General features: G+C 38.1%; 1 protein-coding gene across 4 annotated transcripts in view; it reads right to left on the bottom strand.

Annotated features, from left to right (window-relative positions):
• sh3pxd2aa (SH3 and PX domains 2Aa) overlaps positions 1-12584 on the bottom strand; it is a 123797-nt gene that overhangs the window by 42371 nt on the left and 68842 nt on the right. For 2 of the 4 annotated variants that reach the window (XM_066693582.1, XM_066693580.1), the window contains exon 7: positions 5313-5357. The exons of the other annotated variants lie outside the window; for them this stretch is intronic. In XM_066693582.1, coding sequence (XP_066549679.1) covers positions 5313-5357 — 45 coding nt within the window. The remainder of the gene's footprint in view (positions 1-5312; positions 5358-12584) is intronic. 4 annotated transcript variants of the gene reach the window in all.

The raw sequence follows: 12584 nt of genomic DNA, 5'->3' as shown, positions 1-12584 counted from the left end.
TTGTTTTGCATGGAGACAAATTGGAGTCTGTTAGTGAACATAGCACTGTATCTGGCACCTAAAGGAAATGTATGTTGGCACATATCTGTCTTTCTATATGTTGTATATATGCTGGTCACATCTCTAAGACATACCAGTTGAGGAAGGCACACCAGTCTGACCACATGGACACAAAAAGGCCCATGGGAACCACTTGACGACCATGGCCCTAACATAAATTAATTCAGCCGCGTGTCATTCACCCGAGATATCCGACCCATATACAGGCCTGCTGATCAAATTGGTTTTAAAGAGGACTGGGTCACCATAGCCTACCTGTAACCTGCCTACTAGTAGCAACGGAAACCTGAATTGTTTGGAGATCTTTTTCATCTAGCTCTCTCCTCTTGAATCCTCCAGGGTCTGTGATTCCCCCATAGTAGAGAGCACACCCTTGTAGGGAAGTCTCCAGCCCTGTCACTGCAGACCCATGTCAACAACACGCATTCATTACCACCTCAAAATGCATATCCGCACCCCATGGGAACAAGGCTTTTTTCACAACATCAGCTTGCATTCACTGCGCAAAGACACACCAATCTGGCTGCAGTGAAACGAATGTCTAACCATACATTATGCATGTAAAAAGGAAGCTCTAAGAATTTTGCATTGTGTCCTTGTTTAGAGCCCTTAAGTATATAACTACAAAAATATGCCAATTGGTAGCCAAATACATTGATACATTTACTAAAACCGATATAAGAAGCATTTGAGTATTGACTTTTGTTTTCCAATAGGAAAAAGCAAAAGGCAAATGTTTTGGATGTATTTTGTCTGCCAAAAGTAGCTGTAAATGTCATTAGGTCAGTGTGAAAGAATGGGAATGATTTCAGCCATTATGTGCCAGACAATATTAAATCTCTCTGGGGAAGGAACCCAAGACATCTCAATCGAAACACACCATTGTTAAATGCCTTTTAATTAAACATGTGTAGCCCAATTGAGCTCTGCAGACTTCTCAAAGACATTTTCCTTCTTAGAAAATCAGGCCTGTTCTAAGACCAAACCAAAATGGCTTGTGGTGGACTCACTTTTCTAAACCCTACCGCAAGCCCAAAAAATATGCCAGTAATGTGAGAAACAGGGCAAGGACCCACATAAGAAACACACTTTCTAGGTTTTGTTTCAATTGAAATTCAAGTAGCAACTGGAATGACTTACTTTTACCTTTCAATTAGTGCTTCTTAAGAATTTACAGTTGTCATTGTATTTTTCCACACAGATTGGAAACTTTGAGCAGCTTCATTTAGTTTTAAATCTGGATCAGTCTTGGAATATTGGAGAGTTTTTGGTCTTTATTTTGTGTTCCCTGCCTTCAAGTTGCAGGTGTCTGCCTGCCAGCTCCACCAAAAAAAAAAATACTCCAAAATTGGATTGTGGTCAAATGAAAATCACAAGTACTAAAACAAATCAGCAAGATCAAAAACGAATCTTGAATTCTGATACTGTGCAAATATTCGAATTACCACTCTATGGTTAATAATTCTGATTTTAATAAGTTACCCTTTCAAAAGGCTTTATTTTTTTATACCACTAGCCTGGTGCCAATCAACTACTATAAGCAAGAGCAACTAAATATTACAGGCACAAGATAATTTAATTGAATAACTGCTGTTTCCAGACCAGATCCTCAAATAAAGCTGGAAAGGAAAAAAAAACTGCACAAAATTATTTTAGACACAACACTAAGTAGTCTGCTTGCTCTAAGTGTCAACTACAGCGGTGCCATCATGAAGTAGGTTCAAGAACTGAAGAATCTCCTTTTATACCAAATCTGAAAAAGTAAAACGGTAATGCCACCCATGCATTTTCTTGGCACAACAGCTAGACTCCTTCCTAATATGCTTTCTGGAGACAAAGGTGCTTTGGTCAAAAAGCCTAAAACAAAAAGCGAAAGCACAGAAGATGCTGACAAATAGCCTCTATTCCAGAATGATGGATATCTGAACAGACAGGTGATAAAGGAAAAAGTCTTCCTCAATAATAAGTATTAACGGGTCAGCAAACTGCTGCTCAGACCTATCAGCTGTTTCCTGTAGGAGGACTACAGTCTCTCTCTCTTGGGCAATGGCAAATTAAAAATCCATGCACTGTTGGGCAGTGCAGGGAAGTCTACTTACTTTGTCTTTGGCTAGAAAAAATAAACTATTTTATGGCGATTATAACTAATTGGAGAACCTTTTAAGACCCTGGCAGTCATACTGTCATTCCCTACATCGACTTTATGCAAAATAAAAAATAATTAAAATTGATGGTACTAGTTTGAAAGTGTTAAGCAGATGCATTTTCTAGATTAATGGAAATATTTTATATTATCCATATGTATGGAAATCAAATCATGGAGTCCCAGAAACATTATGGACCTTTCTATGTCCATAGATAGGCCGGGTGCCATTATAGGTTGGAAACAGTGGAAAAAATAAACTGTTTAAATTTGTATTTTCCTGACATTTGATTACTTCCTTCCGTCTATATTGCCAGATATGTTCTGTTTGCATAAGATACTTTTTTCCTGCAATTATATCAAATTATTGCAGAGATAAAATAGTTCAAATTGGTAGGAGGAAGTGTACAGGCTAAGAATTACAATTCCACAGGTTCTATTTCCTGTGCATTTCTCCCTTTTTCGTTAAATGATTAAATGATTCAGCAGCTGTGTACCCTGATTCACTTCAGTTTTAAAACCTCATCATACTGACATAAATCAGAGTGAAGGACAGCCAGTGAGCCTATATCCAGAGAGTGTCCACACAACTTGTAAAACCGTATGTATTTGAGGTGTTCTTTGTGTTGTTTCCGGCAGTCTGAAGGTCAAAGCCCAAATCCTGAACATTTGGGCATAGTTTTCAAGTTGTATTTTCAATTGCTCCATTTTCCTCAAAAGAGGGGGAGGGATGGATGTTCAAGCTACATTAGTTGTAGCGGAGATAGATAGGGGAACAATCAATAGAACGAATGCATTCAAATAGCTAAGTTTAAGACACACCGAGTGGTTTAATTCAAAAACCTGTGCACTGGCCCTTTAATTAAACCATTATACTGCAAAACGTTTAGCATTCAGCTGTATAATGAGTAAAATGAACCACAACTGTGACTAATCTACAGTACAAATCAAAATCCCCCTGTTGCTGATAGACAGGATTTATTTCCAGGTGGTTAAGAGTAACAGCACAATACAATAATTATACTAATTGGTAAACATGTTAAATGACTCTCCTATATTCATTGATAAAATCAAAATTCAGACCCCCGTACAAATTGTAAGTGCCTACTTTAATACTGTGATAATTAATTGTGAAGTCTAAGATTGTTAATTGCAAAATTAGTGCACCCAGTGCACTCCAATAATCAGTTAATGACCAGTAATTTTCAGACTGATTTGGTTAATGAAGCAAGGAATTTGTAACCAACAGTTAAAGATAAACACTGAGAGAGAGAGAAGAAAACAGAAAATCATCAACCAATTTTTACTATATTTACAGACTACAGCATTTTTTATAAATATTACTCAGTGACTGAGTGGAGCCAAAGCAAGAGAAATTATTGAGTTTTCCCAATTATTGCTTCCACAAGACTTGGCACGTTTCAAACGAAAAATTATTCTTTAAATGAACTGCTCTCAGTTTCTCTTTTCTTTTCGTTTTTTAGTAAGCAAAGGAGTATGGACATAGGTATGTGAACCGGCCAGAGAAAGAGAAAAGCAATCCAAATGGGCAGTGAAGCAGGTCTTTAAAAAAAATCTGAAAAAGAGACAGTGTTTATAGAGCCCATACTGCAAATACACCTGGAAAAGAACCAGGCTAATTATTTTGTGGACCAGAAAGGTTTGTCCTCATTTTAGGAACCTGGCTTAAAACTGCAAAAACAAAAAAAGGAGCGCTTTTGTTTCTGCCTCCCAGGGCTTCTGTTTTGTATTATACTCTGACATCGGTATGATGCAGCAGGAAGGACAGCGTGATTTCCAGTTCATTGTGGTCCCCAGTATCATCTGACAAGGCACGCGTTTGCAGCGTGTGAGGAGACGGGGCCGGCTCGGAGCCAAGCCTCAGCTGAGTAAAATAATCACAGCAATAGCATTGGCAATAGACTAATAGTAAGAAGGAAAACAAAGGAAAATATGTGAGGGATAGAGTTTTAGATCAACAAAAATATCTACACACGAGATCAGTTAAAGCACACAGTTTCAAATGACATTTAATTTTGTCCCCAGACCATTTTACTATATCTGCACAGGGTCTTTCAGGCTTGAGTGGCTTTGTTAATAAATGGTTTGTCACTGTTGTGTTAACCCCCACCATAGTATTTTCTGTGAGTGGTTTCAAATGGGCTTGTTTGGAGATGTATTTATTTATTTTTTAATCATTGTTGTTTTAACCCTTTTCGAGTTAAGACCACACACATTCTCCAAGAAACCATAATGGACTGCAACAAAAAGTCAAATGAATCTATAAATTCATGAAAACATAAAGGAAATATGTTTTAAAAAGCCATGGTGAAATTTCTGACAGGCTTTCATAACACCTACTCTTATGCCAGCAAACAATCCCAATTCTGTGTGGTTGTCAATATACAATTTGTTTTGTATACGTTTTGTATACTTCCATAAAGCTACACACCTCTCATCACAAAGACCTATGGAATGCATTAATAAATGTTTTATAATGATAACCTCTATTGCTCACAGCTTAGAAACTTTAAGGAGAAAGCATGAGAATAGTACCAATTAAGTGAATAAACACTCAGATCTATCCCCAACAGTTTGCCAGTTTAAAGCAGAGAATATGCAACAAGCAACAAAAAACTATTCAGATTTGACTGCCAAAAATATTTAGAATACTACAAAGGAACTTGGTAATATCTGGCATCTTATTAGATTCAACAATCTTATACCAGTCTGTTGGAGTGATTTTCAATGCTTTATGATTAATTATTGTGAAGGTAACTTGAAAATCCTAAAGGTAAAAACATAAGACAACAAAAGGAGGGAAACTGATTATTTCATTTTCTCTGAAGCAAAATTCAAGAAAAATCCAGTGGACCAAAAAAGCTTTGAATATTCTACTACAAGTCCCTTGCGGTATCCTGAAAATGCCCATCTCAGCCAGAGATGAAAGCAGGTATGATTATGCACCCACACTACAAAATGAAAACCAATGGATAACGCAATGGAGAAGCACATGCCACGTGAGTGCAAATGACGGAAAACAAAAGGATGAAGAACAATGCCATGCTGCTTGCACCACCACCACACGAGCACACAGCCACGGAGGTACCTGGTGCGTCTCTCTTCGGGCTCTCGGACAGACTGTACATCCATACTGCAAGTTGCGAGAGAGGCAGAGGGGAGAGAAAACCAACAATTATTAATTGAACCCATGCAAAAATGTGCCAGTTAAATGTTGTAGTCGGGCATCCTGAGTTCATCCTGAGGCGAGTTTACTTTCTTAGAGCTTTGCAATCTCCAGGAATGTTTGGCCGCTTCAGAGGATCATGTGTTTGGCCATCCTAAAGGTTATCCCAAGGCCCAAGCAGCAGGACAGCAATATTTCAGTCCCAGTCAGGAAATTAAACATCATGCATCAGGATGCAGCTAACACAGGCATCGAGGGACCACAGTAAGAAAAACACTCTTGTGCCGTGCATAAAAACAAGAAGGATAAGTGGGGCAGTCTACAACCACTGCGGGACCCATGACGTCAGAGACACAAGGCTTACATTTCCAGCGCTAACCAACCCTCTTCTTTCAGAAACGTTAAAGTTATCAGCAACAGGGCAATGTTCCAACACTGTTGACAGAGTTTGAGGAGCTTAACGGAAAATGGGAATGGAAAAAGTCCAAATAAATTAATACATAAACAAATAAATAATTAAAACACATAAAAATGTTGGCACAGTTCTCTTTCAGAATGTTTTAAGGCTAGGGCATTTTATTTTTTGCTGCGATTTAAGTAAACAAAAAAAACCTTTTGATTTCACCGTGAAATGTTTTATGATGTTTTCAAAACAATATCTAAAGCAATAAATGTGTCATACATTCCTTAAATTCCACAGGGATGTAAACAGCTTGTCCCGTTTCAGTGAAGACTATTGCAGTTAAACGTCTCCAATTAGGCGCAAAGGGATTTTTTTGTGCAGCTTTCAACATCTGATTGATATTAACCCACTCCCCTGTATCCAAATTATTGGCTAATTCCTTCCAGGTTTCCCTGATGACCTACACATCACATGCCGTGTAATAAACTGCAGTGTTTTCTTTTTTTCCTTGTTTTTATTGTGCGTGTTTTGATTTTTTTCTAATGTGGAGGTTCTTGTTACGCCACACTTAGGAATGCAGAGATGGCTAAGACCACAGCGCTGGTTTTCACAATCCCTGTTTGTTTGCTGGGTCTCACTTTCTGCATTTCGAACTGAAAGCACTATTGAGCCAGCTTCCTTTTCTCATTGGCTTATTAGTTTTTTTTTTCTTAAACTTCCTGTTTCCACCCCCATAGGCCTTGCCTGCAACACATTTCCAGCTAACTATTGAACTAGATAACAGTGAAGAGTTTTGTAAGAATGCACACTTGGACAGAAAACAAGAAAGCATGAGATTTACAGTTGGTTTCATAGCAGCTTTTCCACACTGAGACAAACTGCGGGTAACAGCCACAGGGTTGAAGAGTGATTATTAAGGCAGGACAGTGAGGTTTCTATCAGAAGTGAAAACAAACAGGGACGTGGGCTTGTGGTTTGATTCCAAGTAGCCACCAGGCATTTTTGAGCCTCCTGTGATGGACAGCTGAAAGAACTGGAGTTAGACTATGCAATAAGAGAAATTACAAACTTGCTACAAAGTTGTGGGTGTGTTAAAATGTGTTAAAGCAGGCGAGTTTTGTTTAAGTCAGTCACTCTGACTCACAAAAATAGACTTTTGCTTTTTAATCATTCTCTTTCATGAAAGGGTGGGGTATGGAAGCAAGATATAATATAAAGTACAATTGGCATAGAGGGCTGGAGTATTTCAAAGTTAAACATTGAAAACAGATTTGTTTATTAAAAACTCTTATCTCCCTTATTCCAAATAACATTTTATTATTATTATTGCAACAGGATAATACAGGACTTATTCATTCATCATTATTTCCCATTTTATTTCCAATTTTATTCCAATATCAGTGCATTCTGATAAATAACATAGTAGAGTAGTAGTTGCTCCACAGAAAGCATTACATAACTATTCACACAAGGTTGCTTTATAGAGCCTACTTACTCAGCAATGTGTGCGTACACTTGTCATGCCTTGAAGAAGAAATACTGAAGCTCCATTCAACTGAGTTGCACCACAATTGGTGTGGTAGGGTTCTGAACACTGTTTATTAGTAATTGGACTGATTTCTGTATTAAAAATGTGGGCAAGACAAATTTCTGCCGTGATTCCTGTCATTTAATCACACTTCTCAAAGTTTTGCCTGTAGGTTATGTTGTCACAAGTGTTCACCAATCGCAAACACTGAAGTACAACTTGTCATCCACTGTGTCCAGTACACATTTAAACACTGTTGTGTTCATTCAATGTAAATCACATTGCGAAATAAACTCAATTATTTAAGGTGCTGCTTCCCTTTTTCTGACTTTTCAAAATAACCTTTCACCCCAGGTTTAGCTTGTATGATGTCAGTGACACACACCCAGATGTGAAGTTCCAGGAAACAAATGGCACAGAAGGTCAATGAGATTTACTAACAATGAAAGGATTTTTTTTTTCTATTCAATGTTTTATTTCTTCCCCCTTCAACCCTTTATAAATAGCCAGATTGTTTCTTGAAATGATTTATCCAAGTCTGACATTTAAAACATTATATATTTAGAGATCCTGTCCCAAATGTCACTGCTGGAAATTCTTACTAAGTAATACCATTTTGTAACAATTTTAACAAAACACCTCTAAAGTAGCCATGAATTATGACCCATTTTATTTTATGGCAGGTGGGCCTAGACATTGTATAACTGCTCATTTGATGTTAAAACAAACAAGCAAAAACATCTATGCCTGCAAGATACTCATCTTTACAGCTAAGTATGCAAAACATCTTTATGTACCTAGGGAAAACATGCAGATGAGGGAGATAAACTGGAACAGTAAGCGTATAGTTCCCGATTTGATTGGTTCTCTGTCAAAGCACTGCAAAATGAGTCACAGTAATCACCACACTTATGCCGGATTGCAGTTCCCCCACTACTGTAGAAAAGAGAAATCCAACTGTTAAGCAGTACACTAATAACACCCCACTGGGCTGGTTAATTTAAGGCCTCGACAGGTTGCCAAAGTTTGCTCGTAACATTAATAGACTCTTTTACTTTCACACAAAAAAAAGGTGTAAATAGATTCCTTCCAGGTGATAAATCTGCCCTGACACCTTGTGAATTCTAACAATGGCCTCCGTAGGTATTGCTGTTGAAGCTGCCAATTTGGGAACATTCACAAATAGACTGGACAGGATCCTTGGATCACTTAGTTATTAATGGACACCAAATGAGCACGTTTGTAAACTTTCTTAGGTTCTTATGTTCGAAGAGCATTTAATGGCAAAACATAGGCCAAGACATGCCTTCAGAGAGGCTTCTTTCTGAGTGTGTACACCTCACCAGGACTCGACAGTAGGGAGATGGGACATTGCTGATAGTGCAGTGTTTCCCTACATTCCCTACATCCCATACATAGGGGCAACAAACCCTATATATGACCATAGTTAACAGTGATCTTAAGGTCTGGATCCATTCCAAAAATATTAACTAAAACCTATATTATCAATCTAAAAAATAAGGAAATATAAGTTCCTCCTTTTAAGAGTTGGAGAAAGTGGGTGAAAAGGGAGGAGAATATATCCTCTTGCATGAATAAAAGAACAGTACTGGGGGCTGTCTTATTCTTTTTCTGAATGTACAGAGAAGAATGTTATTTGTTTACACATGTCTTGAGCTTTTGGCAGACTACATATAGGACTAATAGCTTAACAGTTGGACAAGCCAATGAAAAGCAGAAAAAGCAACCATCAGATTCATTGGGGGCTGTCACTTGAAGGCTTCATTCACAAGGTGACTCTGATCTATATCTGACAGTTATGGCAGTTTTGACCGTTATGGCAAAGTGCTATAATTCTCTCCATTAGCAGCTAAAGAGGCTGCCAGGAGAAGGGTGAACCAAGGGCTACCACTGAACACACCTGTTTGTGTACACACTGCCTATCTAGAAAGCAAACACTACCAGGGATAGAAAAGCCAGAACAGTGTTTGCTTAGTCACTGCATTAATAAATTGCTTTAGTATAAGATTAAAACCAAAATGTCTCCTATTTTTGTTCCTGCCCAATCCCCCCTCCCCCAATCCCAGGTGTCTTAGGTAAAATTGTGTAGCATATTTATATTATCATACGAATAAAGGTGACCATGTACAGAGGAAATAAAAACAAATATCACATTTAAATTAATTGCAGTGCTTTATGTCTTTGCTCTAGAAATCTGCCCCTGAATGTATACATAAACAAGGAATTAACATGATTTCCACATCTTTGTCAGTGTCGTTGAAACAAGTAACAGCCTGAGCTCGCCCCCTCTCTCCCTTACCTCTCCTCAGAGCTCTCTCAGTAAGCGGTCTGATACCTTGTAAACACTGTGATCTAGACTCGTCATACATCAGACTGAAATGACTTCCACTTGCCACGTAAACATAGCTGCCTGACATTCTCAACCCCCACCAACCCGTCCGCACATCTGGTTCTCACATGTACACAGACCAATGCAGAGAGAGGCTTCTGCACACAACAGCTCTGCACAACCCGGCTTCACTGTATAAAAAATGTAATGCAGTCTGCAGTCCAAATGACAGGACAAGCACACTTTGACTTTCCAATATCGTTTTGGATGCTTTCAAGCAACTGATCTCTTTTTTAGGTTTATAAGGTTTCTCACTCCAAATGTTCTAGTTATTTTGTCAGATATCCAAGCTCTGAAATGATACAATATGGAAGTGCAACACTAGCTTATTCTCAACATCTGTACTGCAAACTGTATCCCTGTTCACCTAGGAGAGCTTGAACAAGTAATTTTGAACACAAGAATATATATGTATACCTGCATTTTCTTGCTAAATGAACTTCTAGTTACAGTTCATCAAGGTTTGTAAATGTAGTGGCTACTGTACATGCATGGATACACACACACACATTCACACAAAAAAGATTGAAAGAACAGCAGTCTACAAACAAAAACGATGATGTGATCCAAGCCTATCCTACTTCAGATTCAGCTCAGCATTAGCATGAAAGCAAGGACTCTCTCTGGCAGTGAGGGTGTAATGCTGTTTTAATATAAAAGCTGAATAAACTGCAGACACAGTGTAATTTTAGACGATTTTAATGGCAGGTAGAGAGCGCCTAGAAGAATGCCTGCACCACTTGGAAATTTGTGGCTCGGAGGAATTTCTTGTGTTCAAGCAGTTTCATTAAAGTTTTAGGAGAGACTCATACCGTATAATTATCGGTACACTAAGCTGCAGCTACAGCACAAATATGCCACAGAATGATATTGCTTTCCTGTCAGTGCAGTACAGTCCAGCCATCTCAGCGCAGATGAGCTTTAGTTCTTGCTTGAAGTAATTAGGTGGGAAAGGAAGAAATACGACATGTCTCTGCACCTATGGGTAAAGTTGCACAGGCCTGTTTCAAGGGGGAGGATCATATTCGCAGAACCATATGTGCCTAAACTGCACAGCAGAGGCAGTGTTAGTCAGCTGATAGCCAGGCGTTGGGAGCTAATCTGGAAAAGTGGCCTCAGCAACAGTCTCCAAGGAAGCGCCATCTTGGAAGACAGATGGACTTAAGTTACTTAATAAAAATAAGGGATCAATTCTGTCTGTCTGTTTCAAGTCCAAGCCAAGCCCATTCCAATTAGAATTAATGTCAGCCTGATGACATAGCACCACCTGTTTGTGTGCCAATTGCACAAGGAGAAGACAACTTTGGTGCATCTTTGCCCAGTCTTGATTGAAATGCACTCCCTATTCAATCTTTGAGGACTTCAGTATTGTAGTACTTGAGAGGCTGCCAAAAATAAGTGGTAGTGAATCTGCATACAGGCAGCATAATGAGGTCCCTGGGAAGACAATTTGTGCACCCACTCAAAGAGAAATCCAGCTTAAGATCTATCTGCTTTATCTGACCAGCTGTGTGCAGAAGAGGTAAAATTATTGTGCAACAACTGGATTGTCTATTCTGATAGCAGCCACAACTAAGAAAATTATGTCAAATAGGTTTACTTAAATTCCAGGAGTTCAAAACAATGGGGGGGAAACACTCCCGAGAAGCTCAGTGAGCCTTCACCTCATTGATGAACCAGAATCCACAGGTGCTAAGTATAAGCCCTTAAAGTATTTCATTGCAATATTGAAATAAAATTCCTTTCATCTTGTTCAGTAAACTTTTTTTAAACAACTAAACCACACCACACAACAGAATAGATGTATCCTATATAGCCACATCTTTTATATGGGATTATTAGGTCTAACCACGCAAACGTTTACCTAAAGACTGTTCTATTGTTCACCAGCATTGTTCTCTGCTTAGCTTCCTAACAACAGACAATAAGAGCATGGTTCCGTAGACAACATTAAGTCAATGAAGGGGTTAGGGATTTAGCATACTTTTAATTGATGCTTATTCCTTTCTGCACTTTGAAGTTTCCTGTATGCGAGATGTCAGAAGAATTTAAAAGACATCAGAATTAATTGCAATACCAGTAAGAGTCAAGTAATTGAATTAAAGCAATTAACATTTTATTTACAAACAGTAAAACTGACTAGTTGTTAATAATTGCTGGTATGACCATTACACTGGGTGCAATGAAAATCATCTCAGGACTTTTTGTAAGATCTCTTTTGCTGATTCATCTATTTTCCCTATAAATCAAATAAGATTAATTGTATCAAACAACACATCCAGTGCACTTAATGAAAAGGTCCTTCTTCAAAGATACATTTTTAAATCTGATTCCACTCTTGAAGATCCCTCTGAACACAGAGGGTTCAATGTTCCATATTCACAACATTCCCATCCATTTTGTTTACCAACGAGAAGGCTGGTTGCCCATAGTTTACATATATGTATAAGAATATATATACAGCGTTGAACCATTGAAAGAACTAGACTTGCACAGTTTATGCTCATTCCGCGGTATCAGGCAGATTTGTATGAATCTGCTACAAGTAACAAAATCGTTATCAATATCTTAAAGAACAGTTATTATAAATTATATAATAAATAAATCTCAACATTTGTTAATATTACTTATAACAAACATTTAAATGGATATTAGTGTTACCACCAACCTGGCTACACACTCTAATGAAACAAAGTTCATATGCAAGCAATACTCAGAGTTTGGTGGGGGGCGTGGGGGGGCTTAAACTGGATAAAGTTTATTGATTTATTTTCAGTAGTTTAGATACAATTAAGATAAAACATAAATTACATTTTGTGCACCCGAGCTTCCTAATGTGAGAGGCAAAGCAAA

The sequence above is a fragment of the Amia ocellicauda genome, chromosome 20 (assembly GCF_036373705.1).
Source record: "Amia ocellicauda isolate fAmiCal2 chromosome 20, fAmiCal2.hap1, whole genome shotgun sequence".
Classification (NCBI taxonomy): Eukaryota; Metazoa; Chordata; class Actinopteri; order Amiiformes; family Amiidae; genus Amia; species Amia ocellicauda.
Note: the sequence above shows the minus strand (reverse complement) of the source record. Positions and strands in the feature narration are given on the sequence as shown.